The sequence below is a fragment of the Scardinius erythrophthalmus genome (assembly GCF_964197995.2).
Source record: "Scardinius erythrophthalmus genome assembly, chromosome: 4".
In the NCBI taxonomy this organism is placed as follows: Eukaryota; Metazoa; Chordata; class Actinopteri; order Cypriniformes; family Leuciscidae; genus Scardinius; species Scardinius erythrophthalmus.
In genome coordinates, this window is record NC_138224.1 from 7,849,806 (window position 1) to 7,868,817 (window position 19,012).

Genomic DNA, 19,012 nt, shown 5'->3' on the forward strand with positions numbered 1-19,012 from the left:
GTGCATCTTCTGAAAGAGTATTCAGTCTCCTGATCAAAACAAAGGCGAAAAAGAAGCAGAAACAAGTGATAGCATATGTAAGCAGATGCATATGTAAAATAACGTAATCATCAACATTAAACAGCATACAAATCAAAAGTGCCTAATGTTAGCAAATAAAATGTCGACCCAGGAAGTGGTATAGGACCATGCAAGCTTTGGGGGTGTTGATGGACTCGATCTACTCCATCTATGTTTTGATCATCGTTCTGAATCGATGTCTTTGACAAAAACGCAATTTTCTCAGCTTTTTGCTCAAAATGTTGCTTTTTTAATGAAACTTACCCGCAATTGTTGATGAAAAAAGATCGGTTCTTTCTTTTGACATATTGCATGTTCAGACATTCAACAAAATATTCTGGGGGGCCGTGAAAGTTTTGTGAAAATGATCAAAAATGCTGGCAACTTTTTTTTGTTTTAAACGCTGCTGGGGAAAGAGTTAAAATATATTAAATTTCATTGGAATATGACTCTATGTATGAAGTAACTTACTTACCACCAGAACTAATACACATTTCATTTTTGTAATTTTGAGGTCTAATGAGATTACTATGATTATTAATAATAATGATAAAGATGATGGTCATAATAATTGTATTTATTTAGATCAATAAATAATAATGTTTATTATACTAACAATACTTTTATGTATTTGTTGTTTATATAATTATTTTTACAATTATTCTTAAATATGTATTCTATTAAAGAATACATATTTTCAAATATGTATTACACTATTTATTACTATTATTGTTATTCTATTGTGGTGTTCTAAGGGTCTAAAATTTACTTTTTTTTTTTACAATTCCTACAATACAGATTCTAGATTCAAACCTATTGATTGCAATATTGAATTGTGCCTTGTGGTGTCGTGTTCAGGGTGGAAAGCAGGACTCGTTCCAGCAGTGGGAGGTGGTGCCCATCGAGGTCTTTGATGTACGGCAGGTGAAGAACAGTTTCAAGAAGCTGATGAAAGCCTGTGTGCCTTCCACAACCAACAGTGATCAAAACATGACTTTTCACCGTTGCCTGGAGGAGTCAGAGTGGATGAATCTGGTACCGTACACTTTTTCCCCTTTTAATTGGGTTTATCTGACAATTATGAAATCCAGTGTTTTTTTTTTATGTTTATATTGTGTTTGTGTCCCATAGCTTCACAGGGTTCTACAGGTGTCTGTTCTTGTTGTGGAGCTGCTGGACACTGGTTCCTCTGTCATGGTTAGTTTAGAAGATGGCTGGGATGTCACAACACAGGTAGGACACACATTTAAACGTGCATGAGTGGTGTATGCCATCAATTTTTTGCCATGTGTGCATTAATGCTGTGTTGTATTTAGGTGGTGTCCCTGGTGCAGCTGCTGTCGGATCCATACTACCGAACGATTGATGGATTCAGGCTGCTCGTGGAGAAAGAGTGGATGTCGTTTGGCCATCGATTCAGCCACCGTGGAGCCCAGACGCTGACCAGCCAGAGCAGCGGATTCACACCTGTCTTCCTTCAGTTCCTCGACTGTGTTCACCAGGTACGTGTACTGGTGGCTGTTCGATACAGGTTTTCCAGTTGCTAGAGGGCAGGGTGGCTGATAATATTCTTAACCTTCCCAATATTTTGCTTGTTAAGAAATTAGTAGCACCATCAGTAATAGTACATCCACACACCTTTGCAATATATGCCAGTACTTTAATATTTTTGCTGAGCAACTCATGTTTCACCATTTTCTTTATGCACTCAAATGCATGCTATTTTTACAGACAGGATGTGTCGCTTGTTTATATGCGTTATTTATATTTATTCAGTTTTTCAGTGGAGCTGTTTCTGGAAAGTTCTTATCTTGTGCACTGTAATAATTACATCTCCATAGTCATATTACTGTTTTGTTAAATGCTGATAAAAGCAATCACTATTTTAAAGGTGTTAAAAAGGGAATAATAATAAACTTTATCTGTTTGGTGATGATGTGAGCAGGTACAGTAAATTCAGCTGGCACGGGAAAGCAGCTTGTTAATACATGCTCCAACTTCCTGCTTTGTCACTCTAAACCTACCACACCTTTGAAGATGAGATGCCGTACTATAACTTAACGGGATTGCGCAAGCCTTATCCAGCTTATTTACCCTGAAGATAAGGACAGATTTTCTAAGATTGCTTCATAGTGGGATTTCAGGGCATTGGATCTGGATTTGACAAGATATCAAAGATGATTGTAATCTTTCACACAAGGAAAACGATTAAGCTTCTAGAAATCCAAGAGTTCTTGCTTCTTATCCTACGTCCTTCTCACTATATATCTGCTTTTACCTTATCACTAGGACTCCACTATAATATATACTGTAGGTGTCCCACAATGTTCAGTCTTGGGTCAGGTTCTTTTCCTCATATATACTGTAGATATGGTGGTTCTAAAGGTATTTTTATAATTTTATTCTGACATTCTTATTTACAGTCATTGTTTATGCAACAAAATAAGTAAAATATTTTTTAAATATTGTGGTGGGAAAAAATATATCTTCGTCCTTTTCAAGTAAAAGCCAATGTGTAAAAAAAAAAACTTGCCCACTCTATTCTCTGTTCCTTTAAAATGTCTTTTACCTCATCGCTATGATTCCACTGTTTGTAGATGCCTTCATAATTACTTTTCTGATTGATCGAAATGCATAGTAATGATTTACAGATGACCTTCTATAAGTGTTCCACAAGGTTCAGTGTTGGGCCCGGTTCTTTTTGTCATATATATACTCTTTTATATGGTTTTGTGTTGTGGTTTTGGGCATATAAACCTGGCTGTTAACAATTGCAATTTGCTTTTAGTACTCTTATAATGCTTTTCCTGTCAGTCCATGTTTAATGCCAGCAAATTTAATTAGTTGTTCTGCACATTAAGATCTAATAGATGTTACATTTCAATATTCTCCCCTCTGCTCATTTTCACAACAGATCCATCTGCAGTTCCCCATGGAATTCGAGTTCAGTCAGTACTACCTGAAGTTTCTAGCCTACCACTACGTATCCAACCGCTTCCGCACCTTCCTGCTGGACTCGGACTATGAGCGCATTGAGCTTGGTGAGTCTAAATCCACAACCAATAATCAACAAATTTGCAACAAAATGCCTTGTATAATCTTTGACTCTCCTAATGAGATGATCAAATCTTTTTATGTTATTGTTCCTCGTGTATTACTGTCAAATGTCAAATTACTTTGCGGGAAGATTCATAATGCATATTTACAGTTTTTAATCATTAAACCCTATTTTGTTCCTATCCCAATGTGTTTTCTGTTTAGGTGTCTTGTACGAGGAAAAAGGTGAGAGGAAGAACCCTCAGGTGTGCAAGTCTGTCTGGGATTACATTGATCGACTCAACAAGAAGACCCCCATATTCTACAACTACATGTTTTCACCGGAGGAGGAAGAGGTCACTTTCTAATTTTGTTCTTGTCTTACTCGGTTTAGTTTGAGATTGTTGACTTTTTCTTTTCATTATGTAATTTGCACACAATAAATTCACAAAAAATTGACTTTCAACCACTACAATATTTAAAAATATTTTATTTTAATTAGGGCTGTCAAATTTAGCGCGTTAATAACGCGTTAACGCAAAATCATATTAACGGCACTAATTTTTTTAACGGACGATTAACGCAGCGCGTATTTTCTGTTTGACCCGTGGCCCAAAACCTAGTTGGAGAAATGCAGATACACAGTGTTGGCAACTTAGCCACACTGCAGACCCCTTTAGCGATTTTTTTCCCTTCAACAAAGCGCCCAAACCTTATTTAGTTTCTGAGAATATACCGGTACCGCCGGTACTGCTCTCCCAGCACGCGCGCGCGCCTCTCTCTCTCGCTCTCTCTCTCTCTCTCTCTCTGCGTCTCACGCGGAGGAGCAGCGCTTTAATTCAGTTAAACACAGATATTATGTTGCTTCTCTAATTTTACAAATATAGCCGAAATCAGAGCACGGATATTGTCTTTAGCTTATGTGTATTTGATTTCACCAGACGACGGCTCGATTATCAGAATTTTTGTGCAGATTAACGTCTTGGAAGGGAGAGCTGGTTATGTTTATTTGGTCGCGTTTCAGTCACCAGTTCAAATTCATTCCGTTGTTTGACAACAGAAACAGTAAAATATACGTTTTATTGAGAATGTATTGAGAATTTAGCTTCATCAAAATGGGCACAGAGAGAGACAAACTACAATGTAATAATAAATGCTAAATGTACATTTAGCATTTTCAGAAGAGCTGCCCTGTCATGCAAAAATCTAAACATGTTTGTGTTAGTAAATTGCTCAGTGCAAAGAAAGAGAAGTAATGGGAACCTGGTATTTCTTTTTTCTTTCTACATGTGTCTAATAGACATGAACAAGTTCTTTGAAAAACATCTATGACCTTTGAAACATGTCTCGTCTTCATGCTATATTGACTATGGTTTCAATAATAAACATACATTTGCATAAAGCATCTATATTTATCAATGCCCACGTTGATTAGAGTATTACAAACTTGAAAAGTATTAATTTAAGGTATATTTAGAACAAATAAAAAATGTGCGATTAAATGCGATTAATCGCGAGTTAACTCATGACAACCATGCGATTAATCGCGATTAAAAATTTTAATCGATTGACAGCCCTAATTTTAATGCATATTCTTCTATTTATGTTAGTTTTTTTATACTAGTAATACACTAGTGCCCTCTTTTGGTTATTGTGTGTAACCCACATTTCTTTTTTTCTTTTTTCAGGTCTTAAAGCCCTACAGTTTCATCTCCAACTTGAAGGTTTGGGACTTCTACACGGAAGAAACGCTTTCTGAGGGTCCGTCCTTCGACTGGGAATTAGTGCGGGGTCGACAGGAGAAGCCACAGGAAGAAGCCGGTGAAAGGCAGGAGACGACAGCACCCAAGTCCCAGCGGAGGATAATCTGGCCTTGCTATGACAGCCTCATTAAAGTAGTGCCTGATGCCATCACCAAACTCTTGCAGGTGAGGAATAAAGCTAAAGTCCTTATTATAATGAAATTATTTTCTTCATACATGCATCCTGATTATCGTCTTATATGTGTGTGTGTTTGTGAGCAGGATGTACAGAACCTAGAAACTGAGTTGGGACAACCTACGGAGAAATGGAAGGACACGTGGGACAAGATTAAGACTGCCCAAAGGGTTGAGTCCAGACTAGAGAGCAGGGTAAGAGTCTCAACAACATCTTATCTCCATCTATAAATTACTAATGGGATGGCGTACTTATAGTCTGTTTCTCTTTCCTCAGAACTCCTTTTCCAGCTCTCTGCTCATGTCGTCTAATCTGAGTCACCAGCGGCGCTCTCAGGGTGTGTATCTGCAAGAGAGCGGCGTCGGCTCCTCCATTAACCTGGCACTGGACTGTGAGGGCAGCACCACGTCCACGCCTGCAGCTGGTCGGCCCAGTACCAGCACGCTCTACAGCCAGTTCCAGAGCACTGAGAGCGAGAACAGGTCTGTGAAGGCTCTCTTCAATCTTCACCGGCTGCCGCTGGGTGTGATTTGGGGGAAATTACACTCTTGGCTTGTATAGATGTAACGAGTTGATGTTTCACCTAATGTGCTTGGGTAGAGAATGCATGACACATCCATGGACTTTTACATTTTAATTTATATGAATGTATAACTGAAAATCTAAAGTGTGGGTCCTGTTACTTGTCAACAAGTTTTTTTTCTTCAGATTTGTACTTCTCAGACTCATTTTAAATGGTCCAGTGGGGTGCCTAAATTAATTTTAACACATTTTTTAAATAAATATTTTATAATATTTTCTTAATTACTTTTTTTTTTTTACCAGTGATGTTCTTATGTTAACTAAAACTATTAAAACTAATTAGTTTTTTTAAATAAAGCTGAAATACAATTAAAAATATAAATTTTAGATGAAAAACTAAACTGAAAATTAGAAATGTTCCAGTTCTGATTTAGAATTATAGCTAAATAGAAATATTTGAAAGACATGACAAAATGACATTTTTTAACTAAAATAAGCTAAATAAATTATTATATATTTTAATAACAAAATGGCTCAATTTTAAAGTAAATAAATTATTCAATAAATTTTTTTATTAAATAACAAATACTTTTAAACTAAACCTAATTAAAAATTTGAACAAATACTATAATATTATATAAAAAAATACTAAAATAACAGTTTTTATTTTTTACATTTTTTAATATGAACTCTAAAAGCTATATCATAAAGAATTAGCAAAATGCTCTTTACTGTAGTTTCAAATGCAATATGGATTGGCCTAAGTTGAATGTTTGAAGGCTGGACCTTCTCTTTAATAAAAGTGATGTATTTTTCTTTGGATATAGGAGCTTCGAGGGTATTTTATACAAAAGGGGCGCTTTGCTGAAACCTTGGAGACCACGTTGGTTTGTACTGGATAAGACCAAACACCAGGTAATTCATTGCAATTGAAAAATATTAAAAACATTTTAGGATTTAGACTCATAATAGTTTCAGTATGCGGCAGATCTTAGACGTTTTAAATTAAAAATGAACTGTTTTCGATCTGTTTCTGATCAAGAATAATTCAAAGGGACTGCTATTGATGCTCCCGTTTCTCTTTTTCCTAGTTGCGATACTATGAAACCAGGCAAGATAAAGAGTGTAAGGGAGTGATCGAGCTAGCTGAAGTGGAATCTGTCATTCCGGGGACGCCCACCATGGGAGCACCGAAAAACATGGATGACAAAGCCTTCATTGATGTAAGACCTCAATAATCAGCTCACATTGTATTATTTGTTCATAATTCACAGTGTTGTTTAAAGCACGTTAACCTCCCCTCCCTCTCTTTCAGCTCAAGACGACCAAAAGAGTATACAACTTCTGTGCCCAGGACAGCACTTATGCACAGTTATGGATGGACAGTATTCAGAGTTGCCTATCTGATGCGTAGGGGGGAGGAGCTTTGCAGAGGACAGAACTGTGACAATTTGTAGGGGGGCGGAGCCAGTGATAGACAGTGCTCATGGCCAATGGGCAACGCTTCCCCGGAGTTTACAGAGGAAAGTTGGAACGGGCTCCCGTGTTGGTGGTATTGAACTTTACGATGTCGCACCTCACCACATTTCAGCGTTTTTTTTTTTTTTTGTCGAAAAGCAATGGAAAAAAAAAGCGAAGAATTCCCTTTAAGACTGCTATCTGTGGTCTCACCCGTACTCGGCTTGTTTTAAACAGTCAGACCCCCTGGATGTTCTCCTACGGTTGTTCGAAAAGGCATGATGTGCTACCGCTCGCATCCCACCACATTGCTCCAGTACTGCCAATGGCACCTTTCAGCTATGCAGGGGCTCTACAAATGCCCAACAACAAAAAAAGTGACCCCTAATGTAACATTTAACCCCTTCTGATCTCCTTACTGTCGCTATGCCACCGCTTGGAGCCGAAATGCACATCACATGTCCCGCCTTGTGGGCTAGACAAGTTCTCTCGCTCCCTTCTGATTGGCTGGCTTCGTCAAACAGGGTCTCCGTGCAACGGTTCATGAAGGATTTGTGTTTAAGACTTTATGTTATTCACATCAAAATAATATGAAAAGATCCGTCGTTGTGACAGTTTACCATGTCCAAACAGTAAAGTTATCTGGAGGTTCACATTTCGACTGTTTACAAACTAAATTCTTGGGTTCTTCCGGTGAAAATAAAAACCACTATTGCTTTTGAGAATTTTAAGGGATGCTGAAGGAAAAGGAGGGATGTATTTTGTCATAATTTATGCACAAAAAAAAAAGATGATTCTTTGATTTTTCGAAGACGAAAGACAGACTAAAGGGGGAGGGACGGTGTGTGTGGATGAGATTTATAACCTCTTCGTTTCATCAAGTTTCTGTTTACACCAATCAGAGGCCAGAGACTGCAGCTGGTCGCAATGACAACTGGGTTCCGCATCATTTCCTGTAACAAAAAATATATGCAAACGCTGAATAACATTCCGAATGGGTACATTCAATTTCAGTTTGAGATGGGGAGTGAGATATCAGACCTGCCATATCAATTAGCAAAGTTTTGATCACAAATCTATAAATGAAAACCGAATCAGCCTGTCCCGAAATCAAATGCGGACGCCCGTGTGAGGCCAGTCGTCATGTGCTTCTGTTCTCCAGCCTCTGAGCCCTGGATCTGTCAGAATCAGTGTTTTAGTCAGTCTGTTACCTGTTCTGTTTTGAATCCTGTACATAGAGGAGTTTGTTTATATTATTCCTTTAGAGAAAGGGTCTATTTTGCTGGACTTGGTGAGGATGCATAAAAGTATCACCTGTTTATCACAGTTGCAGGTTTTTTTGTTTTTTTAAATTCCAGATACAAGAACTAACACACACACATACACACACATGGTGTAAAATAGGATAATACTTAAGATCTGTTGACAACAAAATTTGAATTGTAGATTTTTGTTTCAATAACTCCCTTTGTATATAATACTCAAATGTGTATGTTAATGGTAGTAATTTATTTAACTTTGTCTCCTGAATATGACAGTCCTCAGAGCACCACTTAACTTTTAAATTAGAAATCCAATATGTGCCATTGTTTATCTCTGTTAACGTGACTAATGATCATATATATATATATATATATATATATATATATATATATATATATATATATATATATATATATATATATATATATATAGGAAACCTTCAGATGTGACTCATAAATAAACCCTACATTTCTTTTTCTTTTCTTTTTAAAATTCTTTTTTTCTTTTACTTTGAAATGATACTTGATCAGTACACGTTCACACAATTAGAGTCCCAGTTTTGTAACATTCATAATATCTGAAAGCAAAAACGGCATAACATTTTTAATTATTTATTTTTCATACTTTTTTTAATTCGATTTATTTAATCTGATCCAGGTTGTGTTGTCAATCATGCCATATATTTTTTAGGATTAAACCACTGTGAGGTTCATGGCCTCCTGACATTTGTGTGTGTGCTGCTTTTTCTCTTTGTTTACTAGTGTCACTACAAATATTCATTTGAATTTAAAAAATGAAAACATAATAGTCTAAATATCATAATCCCTCGTTTAAACGTTGGTATATCTGCTCTTTGACTGCCACTGTCAGTCAAACAGTGAGAGGGTTTGAATAATTTTACTGTTAAGAGGTGTAATTCTTGTTTTCCATTATGGACAAATTTACCAAATATTTTAATTGTATCATCATTTAATCACTCAAATCTGGTTCTAAACCCGTGTGACTTTTTTTTCTAGAGATTATGGGCAGAATGATTGCTTTAGTCATAGTCACCAATTATTTTTTTATGTGTTCTACGGAACAAAGATATACAGCTTTTGATCACCATGAGTGTTAATAATTTTTGTTAATTTAAAAATATTAAAAATTATTTTGGGCGATGTCTGTAATTACATAAAATTAAAATTAAATGCATGTAAATTACAAGGATTTATGCTTATGTCATACCTGTCAACATTTGGATACCAAAATACGGGAAATCTGAACGCGCGGGGGTGGGGGGGTTTGGGGGAATGGCGGGGGGGATGGGGATGGCAGAGGCAGGCTAAATAGACATTAATTGCGCAGATATTAACATAAATAAATACATACATACTATCCAATTAAAATAAACATAGGCCTAAGACTTATTCATGTTTCTTTATTTATTTTTATCAATTGCAACAATTAACTACATTAATTAATCACGATTAATTGCCATTAAAAAAACTTACATTTTATAATGTAATAATTTCACAATTAATCTCCAAATTAATGTAGAAAAACATAAAACAGTATATTTTAAATATTTGTCTAACAGGTAGGAAAAATATACAGAAATTGAAGTTATAAAACAGTTTGCACTGCATACAATTTAAATTGTACATAGATTAATCCTTATTAAAGTAAAAAAAAAAAGATCTTTAGTCAAGAGCAGTGAGTGCTTTTCTCTGTTACCTTTGTTCTTTGATTAACTTTACTGACAGAAAGCTTTATTGGCTACTGTCTCTTTAAAAACAGTCGCTGACGGATCTTACACGCGTCTCATTCTCTCACAACTCTTTACTTTCATTTACGACTTTTTTTTTTTAACTAATAGACTGCTCAGACTGTTCTTATGAGGATACTCGACAAAACGGACATTTTGACATAATTGCGTGTGTTAATGCCATCTCTCTCATGTTCATCCATCCTCGGATGCTGCTGATCTTTGCGCGATTTTTCCCCCCAAACTACTTCAGTGGAAATCCCGCCCTACAGCCGATTCTAAAGATTTTATTGGTCATGTGAATCACAGTACTGATTGCCTACACCAAACACTGACCCCTAAACCTACCCGTCATTGTAACCTTAACCAATGAAATTAGCTGCAGGGCGGGATTTCCGCTTAACTGGTTTGCGCCCTTTGGGATTTTTTAAAAAAAATTATAGAAAGATTACAAATACGGGAGAAATACGGGAAAATATTTAAACGGGATGATAGCGGGATAGCAATGTAAAATACGGGAGAATCCCGGGAAAAACGGGAGGGTTGACAGGTATGGCTTATGTGTGGGTCCATAGCACCATCTGCTGGTAACTTATTAACATTATAGTAGCCGTATTGGCTACATAATGTCTTGTAACCTAAATGTAGATCTGATAATATATTCATATTTTTTTAATTGTTGGCATGAAGCCACTATTTAGTTCTCGACAATTTCTTCTTCAACCGACAGAGAACGATATGCACTGCAGTTACTCCAGCGTTGTGATTGGTTGATGATAAACTAGCTCAGACTGGTCGTGGGTTCGAATCCGGCTCGAAGGAAATGTTTACTTGCTTCAGTTTATTGTCAACCAGCAGTTTTAAATCAACATACTGCCAATATTTACGTAATACAAACAGTAACCAATTTAGTATAACAATATTAAGCGTAAAACTAATAGAAATCTAACAAATTCCACGGTAAAGAACACTATCATAACCCTTCGATAGCTCAGTTGGTAGAGCGGAGGACTGTAGAGGCTCAGCATTGTCATCCTTAGGTCGCTGGTTCGAATCCGGCTCGAAGGAGTTGTTTTTCCAATTACATTACGAGACTTTGAAGGATTTAATTCCAGCTTTATGCTGATGCGGTAGTTTATCGGCAGTGTGTATTAATAACTAACATGCCATTTAATTTGGCAAACAATGAAAATAAATGAATAATCGTATTTCAGTACATCAGGTTTCTTGCTTCTCTTTCCTAAGTGCCCTGGAAAAGCCAGCTTGTGCTCTTCCTATTTATATTATTGTATAAAATACAATATCTTTAATTATATACGATAAAAAATGATACATTTCTTCTTCTTTTTTTTAAAATGTATTATGATTTTGCCATTAATAATTGGGGCTTTTATTTTGAAAGAGTCTTTAAGGTTCCTGTTGTTGTGAAGCCAATGACGTAAAATAGCGATTTCTTCTTCACGCTGTTCTCACATGGAAACCTTAACATGGAGAATTCAAGCACAGAGAACGTAATTGATGGCCAGGTAAAGAATATTCTATATCCTTGCGTATGTTTTGATCATTCATATTCATTTCGACACGTTTGTTATGTACTGAATAAGTATTGACTCTTAGAAAAGTGTAAACTTTTACTTTAAACGTGAATTATCAATAATTCAGCGTGCACATCAACCATGAACATTAGTTAGGTCACTTTTATTAACTGATAGTGGGTGATAAAGCTCACGTTGGAAATTAATTGTTACATTTTTTTATACTAAATTGGAATGCAAGTCACTGCATCACTTATATCCGTGCTACTTAGTTACTTTAATCTTGCATGCTGGTTACTTAAAGGTACACGTTTGTTAAATAAAATAAATATTACGCAAAAAACTATGAACAGCACTTTAGAGGAATATTGTTGAAATGTTTTTTTTTATTCACATGAGGTAAAGAATCTAGACATCAGTCTAATAGGGGAAATAATACATGTTTATTCTACATGTAGCGGGTCGCCCTCTCATGGACGAATGTTGATATCACGTGACCGTATAGGAGTTTATCGAGTTAAAATAATAATACAAATATAACGTTTGCTTTCAGTCACTGCTCAAGGCATTTTATAAAGTATAAACGAAAAAAAAAATATCTAAAGAAAATAACAGACACAATATGCACAACATCAAGTTCAAAAAGCATAGCATATATTCAAATCAATTTAAATTTGTGTTTGTATTAGTCTCTCATCTCATCTGTTCTCTTAATCTCATTTTTTTTTCCAGGATCAAGATGATACCAAATCTAAAAATGAGAAAATGCAATTGGATATTAATAATACAGAGTTTCAGACTGAAACGAATGGTGATCAGAGCTCCGGTCCTCAACTCAGACCGACAGATGAAACCTTCGCCAGTGGACAGTCTGAACAAACAGGAGATCAGTGCAGCAGGGGTCGGCTTGGACCAGCAGAAGGTCCGTACACCTGTGATCAGTCTATAGACACTGGACATCAGAGCTCCGGTACTCCATCTGAACAAACTGGTGAACAGAACTCAAGCGGTCAACTTGTAGCACCATCAGAACCGTGCACCAGTGATCTTTCTGGACTGGCAGGAGATCAGATGTCCATTGTTCAGTCTGAACAAACAGGAGATGAGAGCACCAGCGTTCAGACTGGACCTGCAGAGGTGCAGTGTGGAGTTGTGGTTAGTCCACACTCTGGCACTGGCTCATTGGCTCTGTTGAGCATGCAGTACAGAGGGAACAGCTCGGATGACAACTGTTCAGACAGGTAAAATAATAGGACCTTAAAGTCTTGGTCCTTGGTATCTTCAGTTAATCTCCTTCTGCTGTAGTAGCATCATTTGAAGCTCATATACGATCATTTTATGCACATAAAGAATGTTCCAAAAAGCTAGTCAAAAAGACTATTGATTATTTAATGATTACTTTTGTGTGATTCAGTGACTCAGACTCTTCGTCCTCCACATCGTCCTCTTCATCGTCCTCATCCTCTTCTTCCTCTGAGCCTCTTGAGGTAGTGTTGAAGAATGCAGATGAAGATGATGAAGTTGTTGCAGTGAGCAATGAGAAGAGGCCAGGACCAGTGAAAATTCATGATGAGTTGCTTATCGAGGTGAGGGGAATGAGCTGTAATAGACCACTCCCTTTTTCCCCTAAACAGCAATCCACAAACCAAATTGATGTGTTTCTATTGGCAAAATTTCTAATTTTTTTGATTAGATTAGAATAAATCTGCCTTGTGATCGAATCAACCAAGATGTTAATACCTGGCATAAATGAGAAAAAAGGTATCTTCTGTGTGTTTAGGACCTTCCTGCAGTGGAGAACCTGCTCATCAGCCTTCCAGAGGACACAGAGATGGAGCCCGTTGGCACAATATCAAGCATTGTGGAGCAATTAGGTATTCAGGCTTCTGGCTAAGCATATATAAAACAATAATATTGTGAAGAAAATCTAATCATTCTAAATAACCTCTTTCTATTTTAATATATTTTAAAATGAGTGTAATTTATTCCTGTGATGGCAAAGCTGAATTCCAGTCTTCAGTGTCACATGATCCTTCAGAAATCATTCTAATATTTGCCAAATTATTTTTGCATTTCTTGTGTTTCTTAAGCAGCAGAAACATTTCATACATTTCTTATTATCAGTGTTGAAAAGAGTTTTTTGGGAAACTGACAGGATTTTAAGTATGTATATATATATATATATATATTCCACTGGGCAAAACAAAAACCATCTTAGCTAGAAGGCACCATGCAGGTTTTGTCTTGCCTGAATTTAAAGGCCATCTCATACAAAATGTATTCATGTTATTTAGTGATCGTGGAGTCATACAAGAACACACCAGCGCTGAATGAAGACAGTGTGTTGTTCAGCAAAAACAGAAACTCTGTTGGCAAGGTCAGTAACAATTATCCATCTGTGCCAAATTTATCTCCCAAACTTTTGTAACTGTATATACAATTATTTTAAATCTGTTGTCTTGCAATGTGGAAAAACGTCGTCTTTTAAAAGACATATTGTGCAATAAACCGTTGTTTTGTGGTACTAAAAGGTTGTTGGTTTCTCCTCAGGTCTTTGAAGTCTTCGGGCCGGTTTGTCAGCCCTACTACGTTTTGAGGTTCAACTCCCATGACGATATCGACCAGAAAGATCTTAAAATTCGAGACCCGGTTTACTGCGCCCCTAAAATTAAAGATTTCACAGACTACGTCTTTACAGAGCAGCTTCAAAGGTGAGTACCTCAGCATTCGAGCGGAAAGCTTGGGTTTTATTGAAAAAATGCTTTGATGCTGTTCTTCTGTGGTATGTTTCCTCTAACATTTACAAATGATACCTCTCAAACAAGGACCAAAGGCTCAGATGCATCCTGGAAGAATGACCAGGAACCACCCCCTGAGGTAAATGTGCCCTTTTCATAACAATTGTTTGGGAAATCAGGTCAGCAAAGGCTTAATCTCTATGGAGAGAGTGATATCCTGCCTTAATAGGTCATCAGTGTTATCTGTTAATAAGTGATGGTTTAGCCTCTCCGCTGATTGTTTTTTATTCTGTGTAGGCACTTGACTTTAGTGATGATGAGCAAGAGAAGCTGGCCAAACAGAAGCTGAAAGAGAAAAAGAGACGGCAGCAAAACGATTCTGACTCAGGTGGGTCGAACAGTCATTTTATGTCCACATTTTTCTTCCTTTTATTTTTAGCAGCATGTTGCGAGCTGGATTCGAACCTGCGTCGTCCACATGAGCGCTATGACTTAATGCGCACATGCTTAAACCACTCTTTCTTATCCTCTTTCTTTGGTTCCTTTACCAGAGGATGAATCGGACGTCCATAAAGAGCCTCAAAAAGCAGGCCGGCGGAAGCCCAGGCAGAACCGCAACATTCCCCGTGGGCAGCACCACAATCGTGGCGGCGGTTTTCATAGCAACTATCACGCTCACCCCCACTTCCAACCTGACTACATGTTCCACCATCAGGACCCACACATGTTTCCTTTCCAGCGCCCAATGATCCCACCCTTTCCCAGACCTCCACCCTTTCACATGGGCATGAACCCGTGGCCCCCGGGGCCCAATCAGGGCTTTATGTTCCAGCCCCCACCTCCACCTCCTCCACCACCACCATTTAATCAATAAACCTGTGACTGAATCCTCATCACAACCTGCACCCTTAAATGGATCACAATCTTTGCATACTAATATAACTATATACAGGTGTGAATCAAACTTAACTGTATATTGTCAGTGCAATTTTTCATTTTGTATTAAAAATTATTAATTTCTTTATACTGTATATATATGTATATATTATGTGTCTCTTTTACTTTGTGGTGTTAGACATGATTAATCTATTTTTAATGCTGCATTGTACATTAAGTACAAAGTATACACTTCAGTAATGAGATTTATGTTCCTATTTTTAGTAGTACGGCCCGGTAGAAAAATAACAATCGTCAATCACCTGGACAATGTAGAAAAACAAATTTTGACAGTTTGTTAAGAAAAAATGTGAGTGGTGCTTGCTCACTGTCTGTCACTGTGATTTTGCCAAGTAAGACATGTTCCTGGATCAATATATTTCAACATATTTTTGTCTGCTGCATACATCATTGAGCCTGCCTGGTAATAATAATAATAATAATAATAGAAATAATAAAAACAGCCTTGAGAAGATGCGATAAACAATGACCAATCACGAAACATTTATTCCAGGGATCAAGCGCATAGGAATGCGCACCTATACAATGATTCAGTTACCTTTTACAGCTCAAGTAACCTGGCTAAGTGAGTGATTGTCTTTTTCTTAACAATGTTGCTGTGATAAATGATGTCTAATTACCAGTTTTGTAATCTAAAGGCATCTGGTGAATGAAATGAGTAATTACATCCACTTCCCTTTGTTTTTTCTAAATAGAATGATTTTTCATGATCTCCAGAAGAGCATTTATATATAGCATAAGGTTTTATTTACTCCTGTGGTTCTCAATCATTTTGACTATATATTTAGCATTTTAATCAAGATAGTTAATATAACTTGAAATTGAAATAATTTTAAGACTTATTGGGCCCTCTTATTGGGACTGAGAACCACTGATTTAGTCCAATCTAAAATGACACCCCTGGTGGTCTGTTCTATTGTTTTTCCATCTTTACCAAAGATTTTCAAAATAGCATTATCTCTATCATCCCATGATCCCATATCCCTTTTCCTACAGATATTATGGATGTCCTGGAATGCTCTCGTCTTTCTGTTGTTTAGAAACTGTAATTCCGACCTCAGCATCCCAAGTGTTGTGACTCAAGGTCACAGTGTGTTTCCATCAGATTGCCAGTGCCCAGAGCAACCTAATCCATCTGGGAACTGGCAGTTTAATTTGCTTCCCTGCAATATGGGGCACCTGGATGGAAAGCATGGACTGCGATTGCTATCTCAAGCATGTTTGAGCCACTGAAACAGGAAGGAAACTTGTGTGGGTTATTTTGCAGTTACCTCAGCTCATTGTATAATTGGGGGTACATTTACTAAAGAAAGATTTTTGAAAGATGTTTATTTTTTATTAAAAAATGTATGCAAAATTCCAACATTTGCCAACCATAACAATTTATCCAATATTGTTGATTGCCAGTTAGGCTAATATACCCCCTGACAATCTGTTATTGATAAAATATTGAAAAAAGGGAAAACTTACAATAATGTAGTTTGACCAGTCACAAAAAAAAAAAAAAAAAAACATTTTGGTGTTGGACATAGGCTGTTTTGATTAACCAGTTTTTAGTTGCATGGGTTTGTTTGGTCAGTGGCCCAACATAGTTGACATTTTTTTGCCAACAAAAGAAAATAAGATATATAATCTTATTGAAAATGAGTCTTTTTCTTAAGTATTAAGATTTTAGAAATAATTTTAACATAATGTTGACTAATACAGGTGGTAAAGCGGCCACGTGGAGGTAAAAGGTCGTAGCTCTCAGAAAATTAGAGTTTAACACGTAAAAAAAAAAAAATCATTTATCAACAATGGACATTTAGCAACCCTAAATTGTAGAATGACGCATCGATCCTTTGCTGTGGCAGATCGTAGATTTCTGCAGCTTTAATAAGAGTCCATGTCCGTTTGTTGGCCCTGAGCTTAAAATGTTGAATTCCCTTTGAGCTTTTTTGGTGTGTGTGTTTATGTGAAACAGAGAAATGACCGAAACGGAGCGTGTTAACAACAGACCCCAAAATAACCACGTTAACCTTGAGCAGGTGTAGCTGTGTAAGTATGTGATTAAACTTTCAACTTACACTACACAGAAACCCTATCAGTTTCTGATGGTGTCTTTTTGTTTTGTATTGCGGTGTCATTTAAGGGCAACATTCCTGGCCCTGTTTCAGCGGTGATTCAGTTTCCTTTCGGTGACGGTGCCAGCTCGGTTGCCAAGCAACGCTATCAAGTGGCTGTGACAGAGTGGCAGCTCGTCGCGCGCTGCCTGACACGAATGTCCTACAATCTGAATGGTTTTGCTAACAAAGATTATAAGCTTCTGCGAATGGCAGAATATGTCTCTCAGGCAGCTGTCGTTTCTTAATGAGGGAAGTAAGTTTCCTTCCCTTAGGGTAGTGGATACGCGCAATACATACTGTATGTTGCATCTCAACAATAATACAGGTCACTGTACATCGATATATTACGTGTATATGCTAATTTAAACAATATGTGAGTAGCAAAGAAGAGTTTTGCTAAACAAATTACCCCCAATTATCATTTCTAGTCTTGTTTGATCTAGTATGTTTGTGTTTATAGTCAACAACAGTATGCAGTGTATACTGTTCTTTCAGAAAGTAGTGTGCTGGTTGTCCATAGCCTGAGACAGAAAGTTAGAGAATGAACTTTTAAACTGTTTCAAAATGTCTATTCTCATAAAAAAATAATAATAATTGTTTATGCATGTTAATGAAATATACATGTCTACATACATTCTATTTCAGAATGTTTTATTTTTCAGGGCTTTGCAACGCTGTCGTCACATCTTGCTTGAACATCAAGACCCTGATCTGGGCTGGGAGTTTCAGTACAAGGCCTTCATGTTGTTTGAATTCGCCTTGCTGGGAGAATGAAGACCAGATCTGCACAAATCACAGTCAGAATGTAAATATACCCTGCCTGAAATAGCTATGATGCAGTTGACTGCCGTGATATTGACTCACATTTATGAAAACGTCTTCAAAATCTATTGAGGATTATGGAAAAGTCGATAATAAATACAATTAATAATACAAATATTATTAATTATTTATCTGAATTATTTAACTTCGATTAAAGAAATCGATTAATCACAATTAATCACACCTAACAAAAGTTTGTAAATATGTGTGTGTGTGTGTGTGTGTGTGTATATATATATATATATATATATATATATATATATATATATATATATATATATATATATATACATATGATACATGCATATTGATATATATATACACTCACCTAAAGGATTATTAGGAACACCATTCTAATACTGTGTTTGACCCCCTTTCGCCTTCAGAACTGCCTTAATTCTACGTGGCATTGATTCAACAAGGTGCTGAAAGCATTCTTTAGAAATGTTGGCCCATATTGATAGGATAGCATCTTGCAGTTGATGGAGATTTGTGGGATGCACATCCAGGGCACGAAGCTCCCGTTCCACCACATCCCAAAGATGCTCTATTGGGTTGAGATCTGGTGACTGTGGGGTCCATTTTAGTACAGTGAACTCATTGTCATGTTCAAGAAACCAATTTGAAATGATTTGAGCTTTGTGACATGGTGCATTATCCTGCTGGAAGTAGCCATCAGAGGATGGGTACATGGTGGTCATAAAGGGATGGACATGGTCAGAAACAATGCTCAGGTAGGCCGTGGCATTTAAACACTGCCCAAATTGGCACTAAGGGGCCTAAAGTGTGCCAAGAAAACATCCCCCACACCATTACACCACCGCCACCAGC

At 36.9% G+C, this 19,012-nt stretch overlaps 2 protein-coding genes across 8 annotated transcripts in view; both read left to right on the forward strand.

Moving 5' to 3' along the window:
- The window catches only part of sbf1 (SET binding factor 1), a 54,818-nt gene extending 46,479 nt beyond the window's left edge, over positions 1–8,339 (forward strand). For all 7 annotated transcript variants that reach the window (XM_081363653.1, XM_081363657.1, XM_081363651.1 and 4 more), the window contains 11 exons: positions 919–1,095; positions 1,192–1,293; positions 1,377–1,562; positions 2,975–3,101; positions 3,322–3,452; positions 4,785–5,024; positions 5,121–5,228; positions 5,311–5,516; positions 6,384–6,471; positions 6,648–6,779; positions 6,872–8,339. In XM_081363653.1, coding sequence (XP_081219779.1) covers positions 919–1,095; positions 1,192–1,293; positions 1,377–1,562; positions 2,975–3,101; positions 3,322–3,452; positions 4,785–5,024; positions 5,121–5,228; positions 5,311–5,516; positions 6,384–6,471; positions 6,648–6,779; positions 6,872–6,970 — 1,596 coding nt within the window. In that variant the 3' untranslated portion in view covers positions 6,971–8,339. The remainder of the gene's footprint in view (positions 1–918; positions 1,096–1,191; positions 1,294–1,376; positions 1,563–2,974; positions 3,102–3,321; positions 3,453–4,784; positions 5,025–5,120; positions 5,229–5,310; positions 5,517–6,383; positions 6,472–6,647; positions 6,780–6,871) is intronic.
- Positions 8,340–11,452: 3,113 nt separating this feature from the next.
- Positions 11,453–15,321, forward strand: naf1 (nuclear assembly factor 1 homolog). Its single transcript, XM_081363032.1, has 9 exons — positions 11,453–11,550; positions 12,292–12,800; positions 12,974–13,145; positions 13,340–13,433; positions 13,854–13,936; positions 14,110–14,270; positions 14,385–14,436; positions 14,595–14,685; positions 14,849–15,321. Exons 1-9 carry the CDS (start codon positions 11,512–11,514, stop codon positions 15,169–15,171), a joined length of 1,524 nt encoding a protein of 507 aa, XP_081219158.1. The 5' UTR covers positions 11,453–11,511; the 3' UTR covers positions 15,172–15,321.
- The last annotated feature ends 3,691 nt before the right edge of the window (positions 15,322–19,012 follow it).

Coding starts and splice junctions, on each gene's coding strand:
- naf1 (XM_081363032.1), top strand. CDS start 11,512: ATGGAGAATTCAAGCACAGAGAACGTAATTGATGGCCAG. Junction 13,937..14,109: donor ACAGAAACTCTGTTGGCAAG/GTCAGTAACAAT, acceptor GTTTCTCCTCAG/GTCTTTGAAGTCTTCGGGCC. Junction 14,686..14,848: donor GCAAAACGATTCTGACTCAG/GTGGGTCGAACA, acceptor TTCCTTTACCAG/AGGATGAATCGGACGTCCAT.